At 41.5% G+C, this 26,175-nt stretch overlaps 1 protein-coding gene across 2 annotated transcripts in view; it reads right to left on the reverse strand.

The window, feature by feature from the left end:
• The window catches only part of col27a1b (collagen, type XXVII, alpha 1b), a 133,607-nt gene that overhangs the window by 22,976 nt on the left and 84,456 nt on the right, over positions 1-26,175 (reverse strand). For both annotated transcript variants that reach the window (XM_067438081.1, XM_067438083.1), the window contains exons 24-41: positions 19,033-19,077; positions 18,878-18,931; positions 18,631-18,684; positions 17,713-17,766; positions 14,325-14,378; positions 10,143-10,196; positions 9,432-9,476; positions 7,634-7,678; positions 7,497-7,550; positions 5,711-5,764; positions 5,250-5,303; positions 4,948-5,001; positions 2,778-2,831; positions 2,528-2,635; positions 1,535-1,588; positions 1,299-1,406; positions 962-1,015; positions 703-756 (exon numbers count right to left, since the gene is read on the reverse strand). In XM_067438081.1, the coding sequence (XP_067294182.1) occupies positions 703-756; positions 962-1,015; positions 1,299-1,406; positions 1,535-1,588; positions 2,528-2,635; positions 2,778-2,831; positions 4,948-5,001; positions 5,250-5,303; positions 5,711-5,764; positions 7,497-7,550; positions 7,634-7,678; positions 9,432-9,476; positions 10,143-10,196; positions 14,325-14,378; positions 17,713-17,766; positions 18,631-18,684; positions 18,878-18,931; positions 19,033-19,077 (1,053 nt within the window). The remainder of the gene's footprint in view (positions 1-702; positions 757-961; positions 1,016-1,298; positions 1,407-1,534; positions 1,589-2,527; positions 2,636-2,777; positions 2,832-4,947; positions 5,002-5,249; positions 5,304-5,710; positions 5,765-7,496; positions 7,551-7,633; positions 7,679-9,431; positions 9,477-10,142; positions 10,197-14,324; positions 14,379-17,712; positions 17,767-18,630; positions 18,685-18,877; positions 18,932-19,032; positions 19,078-26,175) is intronic.

Raw genomic sequence — 26,175 nt, forward strand, 5'->3', positions numbered from 1 at the left:
AATAGGGGCCACCTGATTCAGACCTGTTTCTTCACAAAATTGATGACCTCAGTGATTGAATGCCACACTGCTATTTTTTTGAACACACCCCTTTCAACTAATTCAACTAATTGCCCAATTGCACAGCCTTAAGAGCGTGCATATCATGAATGCTGGGTCTCATTTGTTTTCTGAGAATCTACTGAACCTACTGATAACTTGTTTGCCACGTAGCAATAAATAAATATACGAAAAACCTTGATTATACTGGTTAGTCACATTGTACTGCTATTATTTTGAACAAGACTGTATGTAACCTTAGTTCCATGAACGAGATGCTGCGTCACCCTGTCATACTCCCTGCATGCCCGTAATCACTTTGCTTTGGCCTATTCAGAAGCTGAATGTGTTTGGTGCAGGGGTGCTTTATAATTTCCTGAGCCTATGATGTTCCGGCACTCCATTGGACTGATAATAAATGTGCTTCAAGACAGTATCATGGCACTTGGGAGGCGTTCCCAAAGCGTTGACACTGCATTACATATGTAACCAAGATGTTTATACGAATCTGGAAGGTGATTTAAAAGAAGGTTATCCTTAAATTAGATTTTTTGAAAAACACAAAATGTATTTTTATTATGCAAATACAAAGAACATTAATCTTTTAGATTTCTTTGGCTTCTGAAACTAGTTCCTAATAAGCAATCTTTTTTATTTATTTACCTTTTCACCTTTTGGTCCTGGGGATCCCATTGGACCTTGTGGTCCTTGATGACCCTAAAGTAAATGAGAAAAAAAGAAAAAGAAAATAAGTGGAGTATGGAACCATTTGAGCGCCCAAAGACAAGTCAACTAGCTCTAACAAGCCTTATTATCTCAGAAGAACTTTATGTAATGCAAAGCAGCTGTTTTGACTTTGTACCACTTTATGCTGGGGTAAAATAAAGTCTTATAAGGCATGTCTAAGATAAATAACACTTACTTCATATCCCACTAAACCCGGTTCTCCTTGCTGACCCATTTTTCCCGGAGCACCCTGAAAATGATAGCCATGGGATCTGAGTTAGTTTCAGATAGCAAAATCAGAAATTGTTTTCTTGCCAAAACAAAACATAATTAATATAAAAAGGTCTCTAAAATATTTTCTTTTTTTCATTATGAAATAAATATCAGCATGGTCAGTTGTACTTATTTCTCTCTTCCTTCTGTGACATCATACGACCTTTGCAATCAATGTACCTCATGCCGTTTCAGGTATTGACGTTAAAAGTTGAAAATTATTTTGCAGAAAACAACCCTATAAAAACAACAAAGTGTACCATAAACCCAGTAGTTCCTCTGCTTGCTTTTGGCCCGATGAAACCAATGGCACCTTGCTCTCCCACTGGTCCAGTTTCGCCAAGGTGACCCTGGTGACCTTTGCTGCCCTGAAATGATTTTAAGCATCAGTTATACTCTACACCTGAAAAAACACAAACACTGATAGCTAATGATATGTACTGAGAACATTAATGGGTAACCATGTAAACTTGACTAAATGTTGAACATAAAATACCTTCTCTCCAGGTTTTCCCCTCTCACCAAATTTTCCAGGTTTGCCCTCAGGGCCCTGAAATTGAATATTAGAGAGTTGACACACTGATAAATTTAATGGAGTGATATTTCTGAATGAACATATTCAGTAATGACTTATGAGTTTGATCATTCAGAGCTACCACAAGGATGTGTAGTTTGTCTTTGCTGTCATCCAACATCACTCAATCGCTAATAAAACTTTAAAGCATGTGCTACAGCAATATAAAGTGCCTTTGAGTGAAAAAACTGCTGAAACCAGCATAATGTGGCTGATCTCTCAGCTGGACCAGCTATCAGTGACCAAGACATCTCTAAAACTAGAAAACCAACCCAGCCTGAAAACAATCTAATTGAGATGTAAACTATCCCCCCCCCCCCCCACCAGGTCTAGATTTATTTAAATTTTTTATTAAATATTTTATATAGCATTTACAGTTTTTCTCGATTGCTAACATACTGACATTGAAAAAACTAAACAAAAAACAAACAAACACTTTTCTCAAAACTACAAACAGTTGCAATGTGTTAAACATTTTGAGGAATGTAAATTTTGCCAAAATGATTCAGTTATAGTGTGTTAGTAATTAAGAAAAACTGTAATAATCAGCAAAACACCAAAACCAAAATTATCTGCAATTTTAAAGCTGCAGTCCATAACTTTTTGCACTCTAGTGGTTAATAAACAGAACTGCATGCGTCTTGCAGAAGAACATTTTAGCTGGAGCTACTTCTCTCTGTTTATGTCTATGTCGAGTCATGCAGGGACTGTGCTCCTCTGCAGCGGTACCTATCAGTCTGGCTTAAAATAGTCCCAAAATAAATACTTATTATAAGTGTACCATAATGATTCAGGATAAGACAAAAACACGGTTTGGAAAATGGATTCATGTTGTATATTCTCATTATATATTTTTTGTAAATCTTGAACACAAAAAAGATACGGACAGCAGCTTTAAATAAATAAAAAAAACACCTTGATGCCTATAAAGCCAGGATCTCCCGGACGCCCTTCTGTTCCTTTAAATCCGTTGGCTCCTTTTTCACCTGTTTCTCCCTCCATTCCAATATCCCCCTTTTCACCCTAAAGAATACAACACTTGTTAAGAATTATGGTCAATAAAATATTATCTATCCAAGCAAAGAACTAAACATTGTTTACAGGCATATTTTTCTATTTAAGTGTGATCATGTGACAATAAAAAAAGATTTAGCATTTTTCTGACCTTAGCTCCATCAGGACCACTCAGACCAGCCTCCCCATCAAGCCCAGGGTCACCCTAAACCAGAACTTAATTTTAAAACGATTTTACTGTACTATTTTAAAGAGACAAATATGGACTTTAATCAGTGTAGAGATGCCATATTTATCTAGACACAAACTAAAACAATGCTGTGAAGGACAAATGTGTAGTCTCTAGGCTGCGTCAAATAAACCATCTCTTGTGAAAACAAGCCAGCCTACTTTTAAAAATAGTACTTGTTACAGAAATAATATACCTTAAAAATATACTTAAAGGGTTACTTGACCCCAAAATGAAAATTCTGTCATTAAACACACACCCTCATGTTATTCCAAACCCATAAGATTTTTTTATAAAATCTGAGAGCTTTCTATCCCTCTAGTGACAGACCACGTGACGCAACTATCACTTGACGCTTCAAAAAGTTAATAAATTAATCCATATAAATTGAGCAGTTTAGTACAAATTTCCTGAAGACACATGATCACTTTATATGATGAATGGATTTAATTTAGGTTTTGATTTTAATCAAAAATTGATCAGCGAACAAAAACAGAAGCTCAACCGAACCTGACTGGGCATTGATTTTGGCGAGAAGGCCTGGCTTGCAGTCTTTACACTAATTCATCCCAAAGGTGTTCTATCGGGTTGAGGCCAGGGCTCTGTGCAGGCCAGTCAAGTTCCTCCACACCAAAATTGCTCATCCATGTCTTTATGGATCTTACTTTGTGTACTGGTGCATAGCCTTTTTGGAATAGGAAAGGGCTATCCCCAATCTGTTCCCACAAAGATGGGAGCATGAAATTGTCCAAAATGTCTTGATATGCTGAAGCATTACGAGTTCCTTTCACTGGACCTAAGAGCCAACTCTTGGGGGGAAAAAAACACATCACCGTACTCCCCCCTCCACCAAACTTTACACTTAACACAATGCTGACAAGCAAGTACCATTCTCCTGCCAACCAACAAACCCAGACTCGTCCATTGGATTACCAGACTGTCCAGTGGTGGCATACTTTACACCATTGCATCTAAAAGTTTGCATTGCACTTGGTGTTGTATGGTTTGGATGCAGCTGCTCGGCCATGGAAACCCGTTCCATGAAGTTCTCTATATACTATTCTTGAGCTAATCTAAAGGCCACATGAAGTTTGGAGGTCTGTAGCTATTGACTCTGCAGAAAGTTGGCGACTTCTGCGCACTGTGACCCTGCTCTGTGATTTTATGTGGCCTACCACTTTGTGGCTGAGTTACTGTTGTTCCCAATTGCTTCCAATTTGTTATAATGCCAATAACAGTTGAGTGTGGAATATTTAGTAGTGAGGACATTTCATGAATGGACTTATTGCACAAGTGGAAACCTATTACAGTACCACACTTGAATTCACTGAGCTCCTGAGAGTAACCCATTATTTCACAAATGTTTGTAGAAGCAGTCTGCATGCCTAGATGCTTGATTTTATACAGATTTTATATGAAACATCTGAATTCAATGATTTAGAGAGTGTCCCAATACTTTTGGCAATACAGTATATGTTGTCCATTGTTTATGTCAAATTTCGTCCGAATGATCTGTTCTGCAGCATCGTTCTTCGAGAAATTATGCATTCTGAGCACCGTTTATGTTGTAAAACTGTATACGATCATTTACATAAGTGAGCCTGCCTCCAAAGTTTATTTTTCAATATAGGGCAGCAGTTTTACTTACAATATCCCAGTGCCATCAGATTTTTGTGATGTCTTGAGAAGCATATTCACCAGCCATTGTCATGGTAGTTTCTGTACTTTTAGCCAATGCCAAGATGATTCCATCTAGTAGTGTGCTGTTTATCTTCCACATAGAGGTGGTTTTATGATTATGTATGGCTATTTGGACCATTCAGAAGCCAGCGCTCGTATGACTGTGTACCTTTTACTGACCTGTCACATCACTGTTAATCTTCCGCATCCCAGACTCTTTTCCTTGAACAACAAATCCTTAGGCGTTTTTTGGAATTTTTGTTGTTTCATAATTAAGCACACTTATTTTTCATAAGGAATGTTTTACATTCTTTTCATTGTACATTTTTGGAAATTTTTATTTGAAGTGTCATTAAATTAGACATGGCATCTCTACTGAATAAAGCACTCTGCAGCTAAAATAGAAACCTACTCGAGGTCCAATCAACCCTTGCTCTCCAATAGTCCCAGGAGATCCAATCGTACCCTAGAAAGTATCCAAAAAAGTTACTCCATTTTGTGTCCAAGTATTGAAATGTCAACATAATTCATTTTATAACATTACTGAGAGATTCTCAAATAGGATCATTTCTTATATCCAGATAGGCTTTGTATAAAACATCTACATATGATCTACAGTGATACTTCAATAGGATAAATGTTGGACATGACATCATTACACTGCGGCTACAGCCTACTAATCAGCATTCAGTATGAGAAAACATCAGAGTTCACCTTTTCTCCTGGTTCACCAGGTAAGCCCTGCTCCCCAACCTTCCCAGGTAAACCCTGTCACACAAAGCAGTAAACCAATGAACGTTGAGTGTTTAGCTTTCTGAATCTTGCTACAGTCTTTGGTACCTCATAGTTAACATAACGTGGGAATAATTAATAGGTAGGAGACAATGTGGGACAAAATCTTTTTCTTATTTCTGGTTAAGCATTTTAATTAGCAAGTGTTGCCTAGTGGCACCTGAGGACATTTTAATTGTTTACAGGAACCAAACCTAATTTGGCACTGGCTAAATTTGGGTATAATGATTGCCTGTTTAAAAAAAACCAGTAAAGAGAGTAGGGCAGAGGGGAATTACGGGAAATAATACAGCTGGAGAAGTAGGTACCAAACTGACTTAATACTGATGGAGGTGCGATATCAAACATAGACATATATCTGCAGATTATATAAAGAATCTTACCACTGATCCAATCTCACCCATTGAACCTAATACTCCAGATGGCCCTTGAGGACCCTTTTAGGAAACAGAAGACATTGATAATGAATGTGACATACTATACATACTACTGTCTTTCCTGTAGCTCAATGGGTAGAGCATGGCGCTAGCAACGCCAAGATCATGGGTTCGATTCCCAGGGAAAGCAAGACTTGACAAAAATCTAAAATGTGTACCTTGAATACAATGTAAGTCGCTTTGGATAAAAGCGTCTGCCAAATGCATAAATGTAAATGTAAATGTAAATGAAACAATGAGACAAAACTAAACACTGCTGTTCAAATGTTTGGGTCAGATTTTGCATTAAATTGATTAAAAAATTACATTTATAATGCTACAAAAGATTAAGGGCCAAATTTACTTACAGCTTGAGCCAGTGCAAATATTTTGATGTTAAAAAACTACTCTCAGGATTCACTAAAGACAGATATGGGTGTCTGAACCAATGTATGCAGGTGGGACAAGACCCCTAACCGATAAACACGTTAGATGCTTTTTTTCCACTTTTCGAATATTTTCTTAAATTTTATTGAAAATAAATGCCTTTCTGATCTGATAATATGGCAACAGGAGTAGAGCGAGTTTGACCAAAGGCGGATTCGAACCTCGGCAAAAGGCGGATTTGAACCACAGGTCAATTTGCATCAACATTGTTTTCCATGTGCCTTACCCATTGCCACTGTAAATAATGTGGTGTCTTCTGTAATTTTGTTTGGCCCAACTAGTAAACAAGAAGGGCTATTTGCACTTAATGTAAATGGCATCTACTCCAGTAAAAAGAGGACCCCCCACATTGTTTTTGCTTCCGACGACCATGGACACAGAAAAGGTATCGACACTGTAACGGGTATGGGCAGGCAGGGAAACGTAAGCACAGTAGATGAAGATTCAAACAGGTATCTTTACTTAAAGTAATTCAAACAGGTAACAATCTAAACGAAGACTAACACAACGTGACTGTACTGAGAATGAACGTGAGGGTACAACTTAAATAGGAACTCCGACAAGATGATTAACAGAACACAGCAGAACCAAACAAACTCATAATAACGGTGACCATGATAATAAAGGAGTGGTGGGAAAAATCAAACAAAGGAACACATGAGAATGAATGAAAACAAACTAATAGTCCATGATAACTAAGGCAAACTGAACATAACCGTGACAGACATTTATTTTTCAGAGTGTTTATTCGCACCAAGTGCTAATAGCATGCCTTGTTGGCGAGTGCTAGCTCCGCTTAATAAAGGATTAATAACCCGCATTTAAAAACAATGCTAGTAATTCAACGTCTTCAGTGTTTAACGTCTTCAGTGGTGTAAACAGTTAAGCGTAGAGCTAATGGATCATTGTTTTGACGTGATCAACAGGGGTTCAAATCTGCCTTTTGCAGATTATTCTCTCTTTTAGTCATCACAAATCACATCGGAAAGGCATTTACTTTCAATGAAAATGAAAAAAATGTAATACATGTGGAAAAAAAGTGCCTAACGAAATGTTTGATGAAATAGACATGTTTAATAGAGATGGACATGTTCAGTTTCTCACACAAGGTTATTGCATAGCTTAAGGAGACATGGAACAGATTGACTGTTTTGTGAAGTTTTTATGGTGTTTTGGAGTGGGCTTCATCTACATTCTCTATTCATTAAATGGACAAGAGCAATCAGTTCATTCTTCAGTATTTCTTCTTTTGTGTGTCACTGAAAAAAAGGATGACAGAATCACTCCTTTTAACAGATGTACTTACAGGTTCTCCTAAGATGCCCTTTGCTCCAGGAGGTCCAGTTTGCCCTTGAACACCCTAGAAATGGATGTTTTTCAGAGTTGTATGAATATTTAACAAATTTTATAATTATAAGGATATCAGTTCCTCCATTTACTTACTGTAAATCCAGTCAGTCCGGTTTCACCAGTTTCACCAATTTTACCCTAATACACAAGAGAGAATCTGAGAGCTCCACTTAAAGGAACACTCCACTTTTTTTTAAAAGAGGCTCATTTTCCAAGTCCTTTAGAGTTAAACAGTTGAGTTTCACCGTTTTTTTAATCCATTCAGCCGATCTCTGTATCTGGCGGTAGCACTTTTAGCTTAGCTTAGCATACATCATTGAATTGGATTAGACCATTAGCATTGCTCAAAAATTACAAAAGACTTTCACTATATTGTCCTATTTAAAACTTGACTCTTCTGTAGTTACATCGTGTGCTAAGTCCAACGGATAATGAAGTTGCGTTTTTTTTTAAGACCAATATAGCTAGGAACTATTTTCTGCGTAATATCACCGTGCCACTGCACCCATAAAATGGCAGCAAAGTTTCCTGATTATTACACAGGAATGAGAGAATAGTAATCAGTCTAAAAATGTATCTTTTTCCGTTGGTCTTGGAAAACGATGTAACTACAGAATAGTCAAGTTTTAAATAGGAAAAATATTATATTTGAAAAAAAAAGTCTTTGGTCATTTTTGAGTGCGATGCTAATGGTCTAATCCAATTCAATGATGTATGCTAAGCTATGCTAAAAGTGCTACCGCCAGATACAGAGATCGGCCAGATACGAAACTCAACTGTTTAACTCTAAGGGACTTGGAAAATGAGCCTATTTTTAAAAAAGTGGAGTGGAGTTCCTTTAAACGCTACACCGCAGGATGGACACCCATAATCTATCGTATAACAACATTGTCAGCAAAATTAGATCTTCTGTCAAATGTTTCATTGGTCTGTACAATAGTTTAAGAATGTAAGTATCGAATCAATCAACCTAACAATGCCTAGGTCATAGTTTCAATTCCCAGGGAATGTAGGGTAGACTGCATGCAGTTGGAACAGAGGGACAGTTGAAACACCTTAAAGGGATAGTTCACCCAAAAGTTAAAATTACCCCATGATTTACTCACCTTCAAGCCATCCTAGGTGTATATGACATTATTCTTTCAGCTGAATACAGAAGGCAGTCTTTTCATGAGTTGAATACAGAAGGCAGTCTGCCGAAAGCTAGATATTTTACTTTATAAAGTTTTAAATATGGATTTTTTTTATTTATTCACAAACCCATCGATTCGCCTCAGAAGGCCTTAACCCCCCGAAGCCATGTGTATTGCTTTTATAATGGATGGATGAACTTTTGTGGGCATCACATCTTGGGCAGCCATTCACTGCCATTATAAAGATAGGAATAGCCAGGATATGTTTTAATATAACTTAATATAACCCTAATATAACCCAACACCTAGGATGGGTTGAGGGAGAGAAAATCCAAGGGGTAATTTTCATTTGTGGGTGAACTATCCCTTGCATGCACTTCACGCCTTACCTATGATTTTTGCTCCACACATGAATGGAAGCTTTCCACGATCAAAGAGGATGCTACTACAAGTGTGTAGCAAATCACGCGTAAGAAGTGATGTGCATGTGCAAGTTATTTAAGTCTGCCCCTATATTTCAACTATGCTTCAACCCTATATCTTGAATGCACTGAAAGTCACTTTGGATAAAAGCATATGTGAAAATGCATAAATGTACAATTAATCAAATGACAAAGTATCTTGATGAGTGAAATACTAATATAAGGAAGAGCCTTAGCACTCAGCTAACCTTAAACTATCCAGTACGCAATGATATAAAACTGATAGTTTCAATCAGAAGTTTGGAACTTAAAAACAAATAAAAACAGCAGTTTTACCATTTGTCCATTGAAACCTTGTTTTCCTGGTGGGCCCTCAGGACCCTGCAGAAAATGAAAGAACAGAAAATAGTCACCAAATATTTTCCATTGCAACAATAAAATTACCCTTCTTTATTCTGTTTGATCGAACCAAAACCAAGCATTTTGCATAAACCTTTAATGCACCCTGTTTCCATCATTGTAAGATTGATAAAAATGTTGTGCTGACAATTTAGATGTCTTTCATATGTTGTTTTGTTCTGTGGTAGGGAGAATGCAGTGCATGCCAGCATGCCGTATGTCAGTTACATCTTGAAACATAGAATAGCATCACACTGCTGCTTCCAATATGTACAATTTTACTTCGTACAGCTATATCATGCACAGCCGGATATACATTTTGAAGTTGACAATAAAGTATGACATCAACCCATGAGAATAAACATGCTAACAATTGCTAAGCTAAATGTTTCAAGATCTAAAAAATAGGCTGCCAGTGAAGATCAACATAAAAATAATCATTTGCAGCTTTGTGAAAACAAGGGAAAAGCCATGCAATAATATAAAATGGACAGTAAGTCTGTTTTTGAATTGTGCACCTCCATGTTCTCCTTGGTCCAAAAAGAAGGTGTCTATTACAATAGCTTAAAAAATTTGCTCTAATCAGTCTCGTCCCTGTAATATATTAAACGTATAATATGTCACTTAGTGCTAAAATAATAATTTCACCTTCATTCCCATTACTCCTTTTTCTCCAATTGGTCCATCTGGTCCCCTCTCACCCTGCATAGAATAAATGGAGGTGGGAATGGCATAAAGAAAACACATATGGGTGTAAGAAAATAATTAGTTGAACAGCAGAGGGCACACTTATACAAACAAAGACATTTTGAGCTATCAGAGGCGATACAATGGGTCAAAAGAGCTGCTATTGCTATCTAGCAGATGTACATTATGGCATTTTCTCAAATGTTGACAAACCCATATAACAAAAGGACAGCTCATTCAAAGTAATTTGTATGACTTATGGTCTTGAACGAGTCAAATCTACAGCTCACCAGGGGCACAAATAAACTGAATGAATGAAAGCAGCTTTAGAGACCTCTGCGAAACATTAGCCTTTCACATCATGGAAGTTCAGTTACAGTGAAATGGAAAGCTGCCATTATATTTCCATTGTGATGATTCATAAGCTTTATGAAAAATGTAAAGCCGCAGCTGGGTGATCTCTGACTTTGAGGGATTTCTTTGTCTGGAAGGTGGAAACAGTGATCAATGGGGATATTATTATGACTGCAACCACTGTGGCTCCTGCCGAAGAACAGGAGCATGTTGCTCCTCTGACGAGGGCCAATGCAACACTGTTGCCTCTGTTCTCCTGATCTGATGTCATTCTGGAAACCTTTGACCTTTCAGGGGCTATTGACAATATTTGGACTGATTGGAATCAGGCCTAGACAGAAAGGTCAATCATTGGGCCATGTGTCCACCAGAGCATTGTTAGCTGGCTGAAAACGACAGACGCTGTGCTGAAAACACCTAAAAAATAAACTAAAAACCTAAAAAGTAACAGTGATGAGCGCAGCATTTTACCTAAAGTTGAATATTCTTCAACTCTCAGCGAACAGTCAAAAACGCGCTTAGCGTGAAATAGACACTCAGCGCCTCATCAAGCTGCTGCCGTTTTAAAAATGCAGTGCTTCCTTTGAAAACTTTAAAAAAATATGTTTCATATATATATATATATATATATATATATATATATATATATATATATATATATATATATATATATATATATATATATATATATATATATATATATATATTAAAGGGATAGTTCACTCAAAAAATTTAAGTTTGTCATATTTTACTCACTGTAAATGTGTGCCAAACCTGTATGAGTTTCTTTCTTTGTTGAACACGAGAAGACATTTTGAAGAATATTGGTACTAACCAGACCATTGACTTCCAAAGTATTTTTTTCCTACTATTGAAGTCAATGGCTACCGTAAGCTGTCTGGTCACCAACATTCTTCAAAATATCTTCTTTTGTGTTCAACAGAAGAAAGAAGCTCATACATGTTTGGAACAACTTGAGGGTGAGTAAATGACATCATTTGTGGGTGGACTATCTCCCTTTAAGAGTGTTTTTGAATCAACAGAAATTTTTATTTTTATTTTTTTATTTGATTAGCATTCATTCATTCACCAAAATACTTCATATACAATATACTTTTCTCAAAAAAATGTACAGGAGGACATCACATCCAGTGAAGGACGACATTCTATTCTTCAATAAATTACATGAATATAATAGCCTCTGAAGAGCAGTGAGATAAATGCACATGTCCATGGGAACTAACAGCACTGAGCATTTAGAAAATGAGGCTCAAATCCCAGACTTCAGCGTTCTCCATCATTGGTAATTCAGTCCATACTGCAGTTCATCTTTTGTTTGTTGAAGGAGTAATGTTTCATTTGTAATGGTTAATTTAGTTTAAAAATGTATTTTGTGATGTGAAGAAAGACTGCTATGAGTGTTGAAATTTCTGATGGGATGCCTGCAAACCATTAAGGAGTGAATTAACACATTATGAGTGTGAAATTCATTTAAGTGTGAAGATTTAATGAAAAAGTCCACATGAAATCACATTAGACCCAATTAACTTTTCTAATGATGAATGATAGATCATGCAGGATATTACAAAGAAATAGTTTGACTTTAAATAAAATGTGCTCTTTTCATGTAGGCCATGCAGGCTTTTAGACAAGGTTAGCTAATAAGCCAGTTAGCTAATATAATGTCTGCTTGTTACAATCTGATCAATTACCGAAAAATAAAACTCATCCTACAAATTCTCACATGAAATATTGTTTATTTTTGAAATGCGTCAAACTACGGAAGTAAAATGGTTTGCAAATCGTAACTCATCGTGATTTGAAGAGTTTTTCTACTCAATGCTCTTGTCTGTTGAGAATCGTTGTAAATCTGACAGCATTGACATGTTCCAATCCTCAGGCTTGGGAATTTCCCAACTCTTTAGCAACCCCCACAGGTTCCCATTACCCATAACACCCACCAGCGTGACAAACCACTAAAATCTGACTTTCATAGTTGTAAATCCAAAATGATCTAAGCTGCTCATGAGTACTGCCACTTGTTTCCAGCTAATACGAGTCTGTCCTCTGTTTGCCCTCAACTCCCGTTGCTCACTTTGATTCGGAGCAGATCCCTTTGGGGGGCATTGACTCCTTCATTGTGACAGTTTAGTTTCACTTCTAAAGAATGCCTAGTTCAAATGCAGTTGGTCTTTAATTTTTTGTACTTTCCCTAATCTGTGCTAGGTTTGTGATAATGTATTGTGATTGTGCTTTGAAGACATTATCAATACTTATCAAGTTTTGAATATAAAGTTCAAAATACAGGCAATTTGAGTGAACATAAAAGTGGTGTGTAATTTTATGATTTTGATTTGTTTTTAATGGTAATGTAATCAGAGCTAATGTGAAGACACCATCTGTCAAGGTCTTCTGCCATGATACTGTCATTGACTTTCAATATACAGGAAATGTTGCCCAATATAGATTCCAGTAACCACTACATCAGCAGGATGCTAAACTATCCAAAGATGACAGAACTATATGCCAATGCAAAACTCATTACAGGCCTTTGTGTACTTGAATCGCTTCCAGTATAAAGTGATAATCATCTAGAGAGTTTACAAAAATACTAAATGGATAAAGTTGTGAAATTAAGACTTCTGTAGATGAGCTTGGCTGGAACATTGTACTGTTTTACTTAAATTGTCTTTTAATTCTTGATTATTTTGAGTTTCCAAAGCATGTATATTTAGGGGTGACCCCGAATAGTTGAAGATTCGATGCATCGATATGCGGAGCCGGATTCGACCACCGATCTAACAGTCGAATCTTTGCGGGTGTTATGAAACAAGGATCATACCATTTTGGCAATATGGGTGTGCTTGATATTTTAAAGACATGGCGCCGCGCTGCGCTGAGCTTCGCGTCCGGTGTGGGACCCCTTTAATGGGGGTCTCACACCAGGTGCGAAGCTTAGCTCTGCGACACGACTTTTAAATTCGAACACATTGTTTCAATGAGTGTACTGTACACCCACCGGCAATGGCACACCTGTCTGCGGCGACTCAGGAAGCTGTTTAAAATCCTGCCGCACCACAGAGCTCCATTTCAAGTTTTTATATTACATTTATATTCCCTCTAATCATCAATGTACATACTGATTTCACCCTGTGCTACAAGATACACTCATCGTGCAGCTCTTATGTCAGAAGTCGATTCAAAATTGAGCTTGCGCGTATATAATGTGCGTGTCTGGTGTGAGAGACCTGAGGCGCGGAGCTGAGCTGAGCGTCCGGTGTGCGACCCCCTTTAGGCACAATCGGCTTAAGAACGTGCATGTAAACACACTCAAAGTGTTCTTTTCCTCTCTAGGCAGGTATTTTTTTTAAGGTTTATTTATCAAAATGTTCTTTTATATATTTGTGTGATGTTTTGTATTTCGAGCACGGCTTTAAAATGTTATGAGAAAATGTTTTACGAATGTTTATCCACCACATTAACTTCTAATTGAACCTAAATAAGAAAGCCATTGTCAGTTCTTCTGTAAGTTGGCAGGCAGTTTTGATCGCTTTATTAAAAGTTTTTCCTGTGCGCAGTGTGTAAAGGAAAATAAAAATAGTTTTACCCTCCTGCTGACTAGTGTCGTGCCCCTCCCAACCCATTCACACACACACAGAAGATTCGACTATCAGTCGACCATAGAACGATTCGACAATTCTGATTCGAATGTCTAAATCCTTAATCCTGGGACACCTCTAGTTTATTCAAGGATCATCATTACTGGTAACTATAATGATCAGTTCTTACCCTTCTGCCGTTGGGTCCCCTGGTGCCGCTGAGGCCCCTAAAACCGGGAGGCCCCTAGAGAACACAGAACAGAGGACAAGAATAGAGTCCTAAATCAGGCAGCAAGAGAATGTTCCCTCAGAAAACCCAGCTAGAGCTGGCAAGAGTCTCTGGCAGGCAAACAAACATCATTTGACCCGATTACAACTGCAGGGTGAAAGCTCTGTCCTTCAAAGTCTGGTGTTTATGTTTGTACTCTGCTGCACTCTGCCCTCTTCACAGGGTCATCTGAGTGCCTCTAAAAGGCATTTCCTGCCAAAAGATTGTATGACATCAACGTTTGTGCGAGCAGAGCGAAGTAGTGAAATTAGTTTTTGGGTTTCATTCAGTAGGACAGTTATTCCGTTAGTGTGTGTATCAATGTGCATTGACAGCTGTGGTGAGAGCATGTAAACAGTTTTCTGCAGAGATAAAAGGTTCATTTGGTTATTGCATGAAATGAGACAGACTTGGCTTGATGCTTCTGTACTCTGGATTTACCTAGAAAGAGTCAGTCCAGGGGCCTTATTTATAAAACGTTGCATAAATTTCATCCTACCAGTGTGTGTACGCTTGTCTGGCTAACACCAGACCAAGCTCAGTTTAAAATTGAACATTGGTCTGGGGAGTCTGCTCTGTATTTTCTAATGCACAAAAGGCGTGATAAACAAGCATTATTCGAATGACTATAACCCACAAGCAAGAGTGTAACAGAAGCAGTTAGAAATTAATGTACAGGTTTCCAGACTGACAAATCCCCGGCAGATCAGGCTGGGTTTACCCAGTCTATGTGTATGCACAAAAGTTTTCACATTTTGAAAATTAAGAGTAAGCCAGAACCTGCGGAAAACACAGTCAGCGGAAGATTGTACGGTTACATCTCCAAAATAACCATTTATGGAGCTTACAAAGCCTAGTTTTAGTATGCATATCCTCTTCTGCATATCAATTGCGTATGCATATTAATCACTTGATTTCATGTGTAACGATACAAGACATTAGGAAAATATGAAATATAGATGTGTCGTCATATTCCATTGCTAAAAATCATTCAGTAGCCTATCCTTGCCTCAAAATAGTATAAAATAAATATCAGAGAGTTTTTTCTCAATCTTTTCAACTGGCCAAATAGTATTTTTAATGACTTTATATTTTTAAATGTAAACAGATAAGCCTAATTGTGCATTATTGATCATTATTTGCTCAAAAATATTTTCTCAGACCATGAATTCTGCTATTATTATACGGCAAGCAATCCTCGCTGTAGTTAAAACATTAAAACACAGCATGCCACAGGAAAAGTGTTCAAAAGCATTATATCAACTACAAATATTTCTATTCATTAGAATATAAAAAATTGTATCTTCAGGATTACGCTTTCATGTAATTTAAAGGGGGGGTGAAACACTCAGTTTCAATACGCTTTCATGTAATTTAAAGGGGGGGTGAAACACTCAATTTCAGTCAGTGTCATGTCAATCTTGAGTACCTATAGAGTAGCATTGCATCCTGCATATCTCCGAAAAGTCTTTATTTTTTTTATAATTATATAAGAAAGATGCGCTGTTCCGAGTCTTTCCGAAAAAAGCCGGGTGGGGGCGTATCGTGTGAGCGGAGCTAAATAATTACGTGTGCGCGCCGCTGTTATTTTGTTAAGTGCGTCGTAAAGCTGTGTCATCCCTAACAGCGGGAAAAAACTTTATTCAAAATAAAAATATGGCTTTTTAATCAGATACAGCCATACATCTATGATCCGGAATCAGACCCAGAGGCTGCAGTTGAACAGGAGCAGCAGCAAAAACGACTAGAGCAGGACGTCTCTATGTGGTACAAGTTATACACTAACTATATAATATGCTTAGCGACTTGTGTTATTTACATATTTATACTTGAATTATATCGTCGTATTTTTGTCTTTGAAGGTGTACATGTGGGAAGTGCAGTTGTGCACGTGTGTGTGTGTGTTTACGCGTGGTTTGTGTAGACATGGTTTTGCACGGCAGGCTAAGTGTTTACATAGAAAGACACGGAATAGTAGCGCATTTGAATGAAGAAGCGTGCTTATTTAGTTCAACATATTTCCCCCCTCTTTGTGTATTGTTGTTTGGAGTGCTTTTACAATACACAAACATAAAGTTACACATATAGTGGCCAGCTAAACAAATGTACACGCACTACACATCGCATGCTCCATTGATCAATTAACTATACGTGATCATGTTTGGGCTACTTGATGGGCATAGGCAAAAACACAGACATTTGAAGCAGTCTCACTCACCGCCTGCGGTTCTAACGTTGGGACTGCTCCATCATTCAGCATTAGGCGATCGGAAAATCCGGCGTCGAGCTGGGCCTTGTTTATGAAACAGTCGGCACCGAAATGCAGTGAACAGACATAAACTTTGCGCAACTCAGTTGCTGATCCGGAAATTACATCCACTGTTGCCTTAACTCGGGGTTTTTTGGCAATCTGTACAGGACTGTCTTGGTCTGGCAACCAAAAACGCACTTTTTTGGTGACATTGTTAATTTCTTGAAGTCACATCATCTGTGCAGCGCAGCCTACGAGCCCCGCTTTGATGGGCGTAGCCTGTTGCTTTCGCTCTCTCTCTCTCACGCTCTTCCGGTAGAATAGTCCGTACGGCCCATACAAGGAAATTCCGACCTTTTAACGTCAAGTGGACCCATGATCGAAAAAAACTTGCCGAAACGTATGACTAACCGGAAGTAGTATTTTTGACAAAGAAATACTCCCAACAAACGTCCACCTTAACTTTTGAGACTTTGTCTATGTTTAGTATGGGATTCCAAGTCTTTAACAGTGTAAAAAGATCAGTATGCATGAAACAGCATTTCACCCCCCCCCTTTAAGTGCTTAACTAATGAGAATGGTAAATTTAATCTAAATGTGTTTATCAGATGTAAAATCAGAGTTAAACTTTTTATTGTATTTTATTTGAACTGTTATTGTTAACATGCACTGTATTTATGATTGGGATTCATAATGAGGATTTAAAGTGGTTTTCCTTCATTTGCCGTCAGTCCATCAGCTCACCATCGTGTCACCAAACTGCTTTGTCTCCAAAACGTTTGTACGAATGGGTCAGAGTTTGCGTACCGGTGCGCAGATTTTCCCGTCAAGTTTGTTTTTATAAATCACAACTTATGAGTAGGAAGTCTTCCAGGGCCTGTTTTGTGTGTATGCAGCGATCATAAATTAGGTCCCAATGATTGTACGTAACACAGAAGTTATGACAGTAAAGGAAGACACAAAACAGAACTGCCATATGTGCTACTGTTACTTTTTGCAGAGACTCTTGGCCAGGGATACATAAATTCAGTTTATATAGTATACATAACATTGACTTACTGGTGTACCTGCTGGTCCAGATGGACCTCTCTCACCCGGAGCCCCTGGGTGTCCCTAAAACAAAAAATCACAGAGACATCATTATAGAATAATCGCTAATATAAGCATCTCTGATACCTTACCTCTGATACAGTTAAACCCAAACTACTTGTCATTACCTTTATTGCCATTTAATAAATCCATTTACATTATCTAAAACCCCTTTCAACAAGATACATTTACGTGATAAAAAAAACATTTAATAAAATATTGACTTGTTTTTACTTGTTTTCTTGCTTTCAGAGAAGAATGTGTTTTGTCTTGCTGCAATGGCAGATTGTTTTCATTTATTGAGATTACAAAACAAGTTAAAAACAAGTGGAAACAATCTGTCTGTGCAGAAAGACAAAATACATCAATCTATGAAAACCTCAATATCTTATGCCGTGCTGCAAGTGTTGAAAAACAATGTTAAAAATATACCTCATAAGCATTATGAATTTCTAATGTAAAACTACACTGAGAAAAAAACTTTTCTGGTAAGTGCACAAAAGTTAACAATGGAAATTAAGACAAGCTTTTTATTTGGATTGCCATGGGCACCAAATACATGCAGACCATTTATTGGAACTGTTGAAAGATTGAATTGACAACAAAGCTTCTTGGAAAGGCTGGAAGGTTGCTCTTGGATTTCTTTGGAGTGGCCCAAACCACTTTACACAGCAAATGGCCACAATTTCCTTATGTCATTGAAAGGGAAATGACTCTTGCAGTGGTCTAGCTGATTATCTCATGAATGGAAAATGGCTGATGATGCATTTTCCCACACACTGCTACTTTCCAACCATTGTAGCTGTTTGAGTTATGGTGACTGCTCAAGGTTAAGTGGGTATTAGGGTTCCCCTGAGAGCAGAGACGAGATCCAGACTTACTCCTTACCATCGCTCCCTTTTCTCCAGGTGGCCCGGGCAGGCCTGTCTCACCACGATCTCCCTGAGAGCACAAGAAACACATCTGAGCCAAACAACACAATAAAAGATAATACTAACATCAAGGAAAGGCAACATTGACCATCGCACAAAACCAACATACATGTCTGATGTTTGATTTAAAACACATGCTACAGAAACAGGAACCAAGGTTAAACAGAATTTCACTTGATTACACAAGCAAATGACCTACTGACCTTTTCACCAGCAAGCCCCACCTCACCAAAAGGTCCGATGAAACCAATAAGACCCTTTTGAACACACAAAAAAGACAAACACAATCAAAGATTATTAACTCTAATTTAAAACATGTTTATTAAAGTACCAGAAGTGTATATGAAAATTCCTTTACCCTCTCACCAAACATCCCAGGATTCCCAGTGATTCCAAGCTCTCCCTAGAGCAAAGGACCAAAATGTGTCATACTCACTCACTTAGTTGTTAAATTGAATCATTAACAACATAATAAAGTCTAATAAAAAGAGGACATGAATTATTGGGAACAAAAAAATTAAAGGGTGTTGAATTATGACCCTATATATTGATGCTAAACCGCTTGTCAATGTCAATGTTTAATTTCGCCATTTTTGAATTGAAAATGTATAATTTATGTGATTAATGTAATGTAATTTGTAACTGTCAATGTAATGAGAAAATAAACATTATCAAAACACCCCAATCCTTAGCCTAGAAATCGTCTCAGGTTACGTATGTAACCCTAGTTCCCTGAGGGAACGAGACGCTGCGTCGAAACGCTGTGAGAACGCCTCTGCGTTAATGCGTCGTGAAGCGCCTGTAGAACCATTCCATCGGAAAAAAGATCGATCGTCGGCGTGATGACGTCATCGACTGGAAGCTATAAAACGTCCGTGCAAACAAACAGGAACTAACTTTTGATAAAGCCTGAAGTAAGTGATCACGGACACGCCGGGAGTATGGCAAAGCGACGCAGCGTCTCGTTCCCTCAGGGAACTAGGGTTACATACCCTAGTTCATACCCAAACGTAACCTGAGACGTTCCCTTTCGGGGAACTCGAGCTGCGTCGAAACGCTGTGAGAACGCTTATACCCACAACGCCATAGGACCAAGTGTCTCATATGTGTGAAGCCGAGGCGCACACGGTTACGAGAGTACCTGTGCCCCAACAGTAGATGCCAGGTCTAGTTCGTAGAACCTGACAAAAGTTAATGAAGACGACCAACCGGCCGCGTTACAGATGTCAAGGAGGGAAGCCCCCGACAACAGTGCTTTAGAAGCAGCCATACCCCTGGTAGAATGCGCCCGGGCAGCCAGTGGAGACGGCTGCCCGACCGCCTCATAAGCAAGTGAGATGGCCTCGACCACCCACTTGCTCATTCTCTGCTTAGATACTGGGGCCCCTTCTTAGGGGGCCCGAAACAGACAAACAGCTGATCAGTTTTCCTCCACAGGGCAGCTCTGTGGACATAAGTATCTAGTGCTCTAACAGGGCACAGCAGATTTAATCTTTCCTGGTCTGACGTCGTGAAAGGAGGAGGACAGAATGCTTGAAGAGTAATGGGGCCCCGTGGGCTCGTAGGAACCTTGGGGACATAACCCGGCCTGGGATGTAGAAATGCTTTCACCATCCCCGGCGCAAACTCTAGACATGAGGGCCCTACAGACAGGGACTGAATATCTCCTATTCTTTTGAGAGATGAAATAGCCAAAAGGAATATAGTCTTGAGGGTGAGGAACTTATCCGACACCTCCTCCAAGGGTTCAAACGGAGGCTCGGACAAGCCCCGCAAAACAATGGCTAAGTCCCATGCTGGGACCCTCGAGTGCATAACAGGCCTCAACCTTAAAGTGCCACAGAGGAAAACGTGTAATCAGAGGGTGTCTTCCCAAAGACACTCCACCCAAAGGGACGTGGAAGGCACCCAAGGCCGCCACGTACACCTTTATTGTGGAGGGGGTCAACCCTGCCGAGAACCTTGCCTGCAGAAACTCCAGCACTGTACCAACCGGGCAGTTAACTGGGTCCCACTGGCGTTCTCTGCACCATGCTGAGAAAAGTTTCCATTTCAGAGCGTACAGTTTCCTCGTGGACGGAGCTCTGGAGTGAAGGATGGTCTCTACGACCTCGGCCGAGAGACCTTCCTCTATGAGCCTAGCCCCCTCAGAGGCCAGGCCCACAGTTTCCACATCTCTGGGCGTGGGTGCAGGAATCTCCCGCCCGCCTGAGAGAGTAGATCCCTCCTGGTCGGAATCTCCATCTGAGAGCCTTCCAGGAGAGATATCAGGTCCGAAAACCATACTCGGGTCGGCCAGTACGGAGCCACTAGAAGTACCTGGGCCCCGTCCCGGCGTACCCTCTCCAGAACTCCTGGAAGCAGGACAATCGGGGGGAAGGCGTACAGAGGTAGCCTCGGCCACTCCTGTACCATGGCATCCAACCCCAGCGGGGCTGGATGGGTCAGAGAAAACCACTGCGGGCAGTGAGAACTCTCCGCCGAAGCAAATAGCTCCCATATACCTTCCATAGGAGCTCCACCACTTCTGGGTGGAGTCTCCATTCCCCGGGCCTCGGCCCCTGCCTCGACAGGCTGTCTGCTTCCTGATTCAGGACCCCCGGGATATATACTGCTCTGACTGACAGCAATTTCCCTTGGGCCCACAGGAGGATCCGATGTGCCAATTTGTCCAACGGACGGGACCTCAGACCCCCCTGGTGATTTATATAGGCGACCACCGATGTGTTGTCTGACCTGACTAGCACATGGTGGCCCCTGAGGTCGGGCAGGAACTGTTTCAATGCAAGAAACACTGCGAGCATCTCTAGCCGATTTACGTGCCAGTGCCGCTGATGTTCCTGCCATAGACCCTGGGATGAGCGACCACTCATGGTCGCCCCCCCAGCCCGTGAGAGAGGCATCTGTCGTTAGCGTTACGCGACGAACATGAGCCCCTAACACGGGACCCTGAGATAGAAACCCCGGGTTTTTCCACATGACCAGAGCACGTAGGCGTCGCCGCGTGACTGTGATCGTGCGGAGCGGATTTCCCCTCGGGGAGAATCCCTTTGTTTTGAGCCACCACTGCAGTGGCCTCATGTACAGTAGGCCAAGAGGTATTACATTGGACACTGCTGCCATGAGACCTAACAGTTTCTGGAACTGTTTCATAGTGACGGCCCGGCCTAGCTTCTGTTCTTTGACTGCTGCCAGGATCGATGCTATGCGTGTTGGCGATAATTGCGCCCGCATTATTACCGAGTCCCAGTTCACACCTAGAAAAGTGGTTCTCTAAGCCGGAGAAAGCACACTCTTCTTGGCGTTCAGCCTCAACCCCAACTTCGACATATGCGTGAGAACAGCATCTCGATGCTGAACCGCCACTGCTCTGTATTCGCTAGAATCAGCCAGTCGTCGATATACCTCAGTATGCGGATGCCCTGCAGACGCAACGGCGCCAGTTCTGCATCCACACACTTGGTAACTGTGCGGGGTGACAGTGCTAGACCGAAAGGAAGCTAATGTCGGGCGTAAGCCCCATCCTTCTTCGGCACGATGAAGTAACGGCTGTAAAACCCAGACTCCCTGCTGGGAGGGGAAACCCTCTCTATAGCCCCTTTTTGCAGGAGTGTCTGTACTTCCTGTACCATTACCAGAGCCTGCTCCGGGCCCACCTCTGTAGGTAGGACACCGCTGAAAGGAGGTGGCCGACTTTTGAATTGAATGCCGTACCCCCTTTCGATTATCTGCAGGACCCAATGAGATATATTTGATTGACGTTTCCACTCGTCTAGAAAATCTACTAAGGGAACCAGCCTCTCGAGGCTGGCCTTTGGTGTACTTTGAGCAACAAGCACAGTGCCCTGAAGCGGCGGACCGGCAGGGAACGACTGACTTGACTGCTCGGGAGCCCCCCGAAGGGGGAGCGGACCACCCTCGAGTGGCCCGCGGGGACCGTCTGCGCCCCGTTATTGCGGCGGGGTTGGCAGCGCGGCCCCCAGAGGGCGCTGCAGGACAACGGGTACCGTAGGCAGAGGTAAACACCGTTTCCCTTCGGAGGGGACTACCCTCAGCGCCCTTTTATGTCTCCTGCCCTCCGAGGAGGGGGCGGACCACCCTCAGGTGGCCCGCGGAGACCGACTGCGCCCCGGCATTGCGGCGGGGTTGGCAGCGCGGCCCCCAAAGGGTGCCGCAGGGAAAACGGGTACCGTGGGCAGGGGTAAACACCGTTTCCCTACGGGGGGAACCACCCTCAGCGTCCTGGCGCTTCTAGCGTCAGGAACGCTTCGACGAGGCCTTCTTGGCGATCAGGACTGTCCTCAGATCAGCCCTGCCCCTCGAAGGCCTCGTCTGAGAGCGCCGCCCCTCGTCCCCGCGCTGAGGGGGAGTTCGGGTGGCGACGCTCTGTTTTTGTTTCGCCCTGTGCGAGGCGCTCGTACTCGGCTTGGGCTGCTTGATGTTAGCAGCAGCCCCAGGGACCTGGACCCTGAGAGGGAGAAACTGCTTGAGCGCCGCAGCTTGCTTTTTGGACTCCTGGAACCTCTCGGTGACAGTATGGACTGCGTCACCGAAGAGGCCTCCAGGAGAAAGCGGCGCATCCAGCAGAAAAGCTTTCTCCCTCTCTTTGATGTCAGTGGGGTTCAACCATAAGTGCCTCTCCGTGGCCACCAGGGCTGCCATAGAGCGGCCCACACATCTGGCCGTCTCTTTGGTGGCCCGGAGAGCTAAATCGGCAGAAGAACGAAGTTCCGTGATAATATCTCCCCCCACTGCATCGCTACTGTCCAGATCCCTCAGCAGGTCAGCCTGGTATGCCTGCACGATTGCCATAGTGTGCAGGCATGCAGCCGCCTGACCCGCTGCCGAGTACGCTTTGCCCACCAACGCCGACGTTGTTTTTAGAGGTCTGGTGGGCAAAGACGGGGCTTTAAGGGACGATGCCGAGGAAGGCGAGAGATGGCTCGCGAGCGTCTCTTCAACCTTTGGCATCGCCCCATACCCATACTGTTTCAGCCCAGCGATGTTACTATAGACCGAAGTCTGTGGGCTGAAAACACGGTATGATGCCGGTCTCTTCCACGATCTTGCCACCTCAGTGTGCAAGTCGTGAAAGAACGGCAAGCCCCGCCGCTGAGGCTCTGAAGCGCGAGAAGGCAGGAATCTCTCGTCTAATTTACTTGCACGTTTTCTTCCTGCCTCGTATCTCTCGGTTGGCCAGTCGATGTTAAGCCTGGCCACCGCTCGCGTCAGAACCTCAACGAGCTCCTCGCATACAGGGGACTGAAGTGGCGAGTCTTCAGTCTCGATGCTTTCAACATCCACCTCCTCAGAGCTGGACAGATGAAGCACCGGCGACTCTCTCGGGGGGGAAGAAACCGCCATGCGTGCTTCCACGCCCCCCGAGAAGAGCCGCTGGATGGTGCAGGTGAGGGCAGAGATAAGGCAGCGCCCGTCTCTAACCCCTCTGCAACATCCAATTGTGATCCCCACGACTGCAGCCTCCGCTCCGCCTCGGCGGCAGCGGGACCAGAGCCGCGGGGAACACGAGCCGAGGCACCCTCCTCAAAGAGTGCCCGGCGGGAGCGCAGCGTTCTCAGCGGTAACTTTTCACAATGCTCGCAAGCAGCCCCCTCGAGGGCTGCCTGGGCATGCTGCGCTCCCAAGCAGGCTACACAAAGAGAGTGTGTATCCCCACTCGTGATGTAACGTGGGCAGGGATGAACACACCTCTTAAAACTGCTTTCACTCGCCATAATTCTCTATCTATTTTATTTTCTCTTTGTTTTGTTAATATATATGAAATATTTAACAAAAAGGGTGGAAAAACTCTTCAATAGACAGACAAAAACACCAAATAGACAGACAGGTTCACACAGATCGCTTGCTGAAGGCTCAGAAGCTAGTTCCTGTTTGTTTTATAGCTTCCGGTTTATAGCTTCCGGTCGATGTTTTATAGCTTCCGGTCGATGACGTCATCACGCCGACGATCAATCTTTTTTCCGATGGAATGGTTCTACAGGCGCTTCACGACGCATTAACGCAGAGGCGTTCTCACAGCGTTTCGACGCAGCTCGAGTTCCCCGAAAGGGAACTAGACGCACCCTAGCGGCAGCAAATCTAATCTGCCGCGAGTGTCGTCTAGCAACTCTAAATACCCTTCTGAGCTGTAAACGCCAATCTCTGGTCGGGCCAATCACTTTGTGTATATAGTCGGTGGGCAGGGCTTAACATAATTACGGTCTAGTTGCGCTTGTGTGCTTCTAGTAAACACAGAAGCTGGCGAACGGCGGTCTTTCGAATCAGCTTTGACCGCGACTCTGGAAGACTTGGAGTTAAGCTTTTCTCTGAGAAAAGAACAAAGAACGGCACTGAAGTCATTCTTAAGAATGGAAGATTTGTTCGGAGTTTTGCCGACCAGATACGGTGAAAGTTTAATCTTTCAACTAGCTCTGCTTCACCTCCGTTGCTCTGGTGGGTTGTAGCGCTATCCAATTGCGTGCTCGGATTGAGCTCTGTCAATGGTGAGCTTCCAGACCAAACATTTTGATGTGGGTCTGGCTTGTCAGGCTACCCCAAACCTACCAGAAAGTCAATTTTGGGACCTCTGTATTTATAAAACCCTGAGTATGGCCTGAATATTCAGAATATATAAAAAGCTAGAAATTAGTATTAAAGGCCCCCTGAAGTGCCTTGAAACGCGCAGCGTTATTCAATGTGTTGACGAAATTTCATCCTAAACAGAAAAATAGGGCGGGACATATCGAGCAGCTTCTCCCCCTTTAGCCGATAGCATTTATATCACAGCTTGGCCAGAGCCAATGTTGCCATTAGACTACTTTTAAGTTATGGCCACGGATAAGTAGGTAATAATTAATAATAAGGTAATAATTATATTATTTAATTAATATATTTAATTCTATAAACTATCCAAATCAAACTAGCCAAATCAAATTTTGTAGCAATATTGTCTTGTTTAACACTGTGAAGCTGCTTTGAAACAATCGTCATTGTAAAAGCTCTATATAAATAGAAAAAAAGTTGATTGATAGATAAGTCTCTTATCAACTGATTGATTCAGAGCTCCAACACCCCCAGACGTACAAATTCAGTGGAGAATTCGGATGGCCGATGGAGAAAATCATGCTGACTATTTAAAGGCTACTTTTGACTGGCTCATACCTGGCAACCCTGGCCTTTGACAGAAACAGTCTAATAGATCCCCCTTTTAGATTTAAAATGTAATCATGCTGATGTTGTGTACTATGAAAATTGTGTAATTTATGTTAGTGCATGACCATCTTTTCTACATCAGTGCTGTTTTCAATGCCAAGTCTGTCTAACTGTTTATCTTCCTAATCTATGTAACTTTAAAACACAGCATTCTGTGCAGAATACAAATGGGTCAGATATGTTTCTGGTCTGTGCTGACTTGCGCTTATGATCCTTCATTCACCCCAATAGAAAGCATATATACTGATTGAATCGTTCCCTATACTCTATATGCACTATGTGATATTCA

Source organism: Pseudorasbora parva, chromosome 3 (assembly GCF_024679245.1).
Source record: "Pseudorasbora parva isolate DD20220531a chromosome 3, ASM2467924v1, whole genome shotgun sequence".
Lineage (NCBI taxonomy): Eukaryota > Metazoa > Chordata > Actinopteri > Cypriniformes > Gobionidae > Pseudorasbora > Pseudorasbora parva.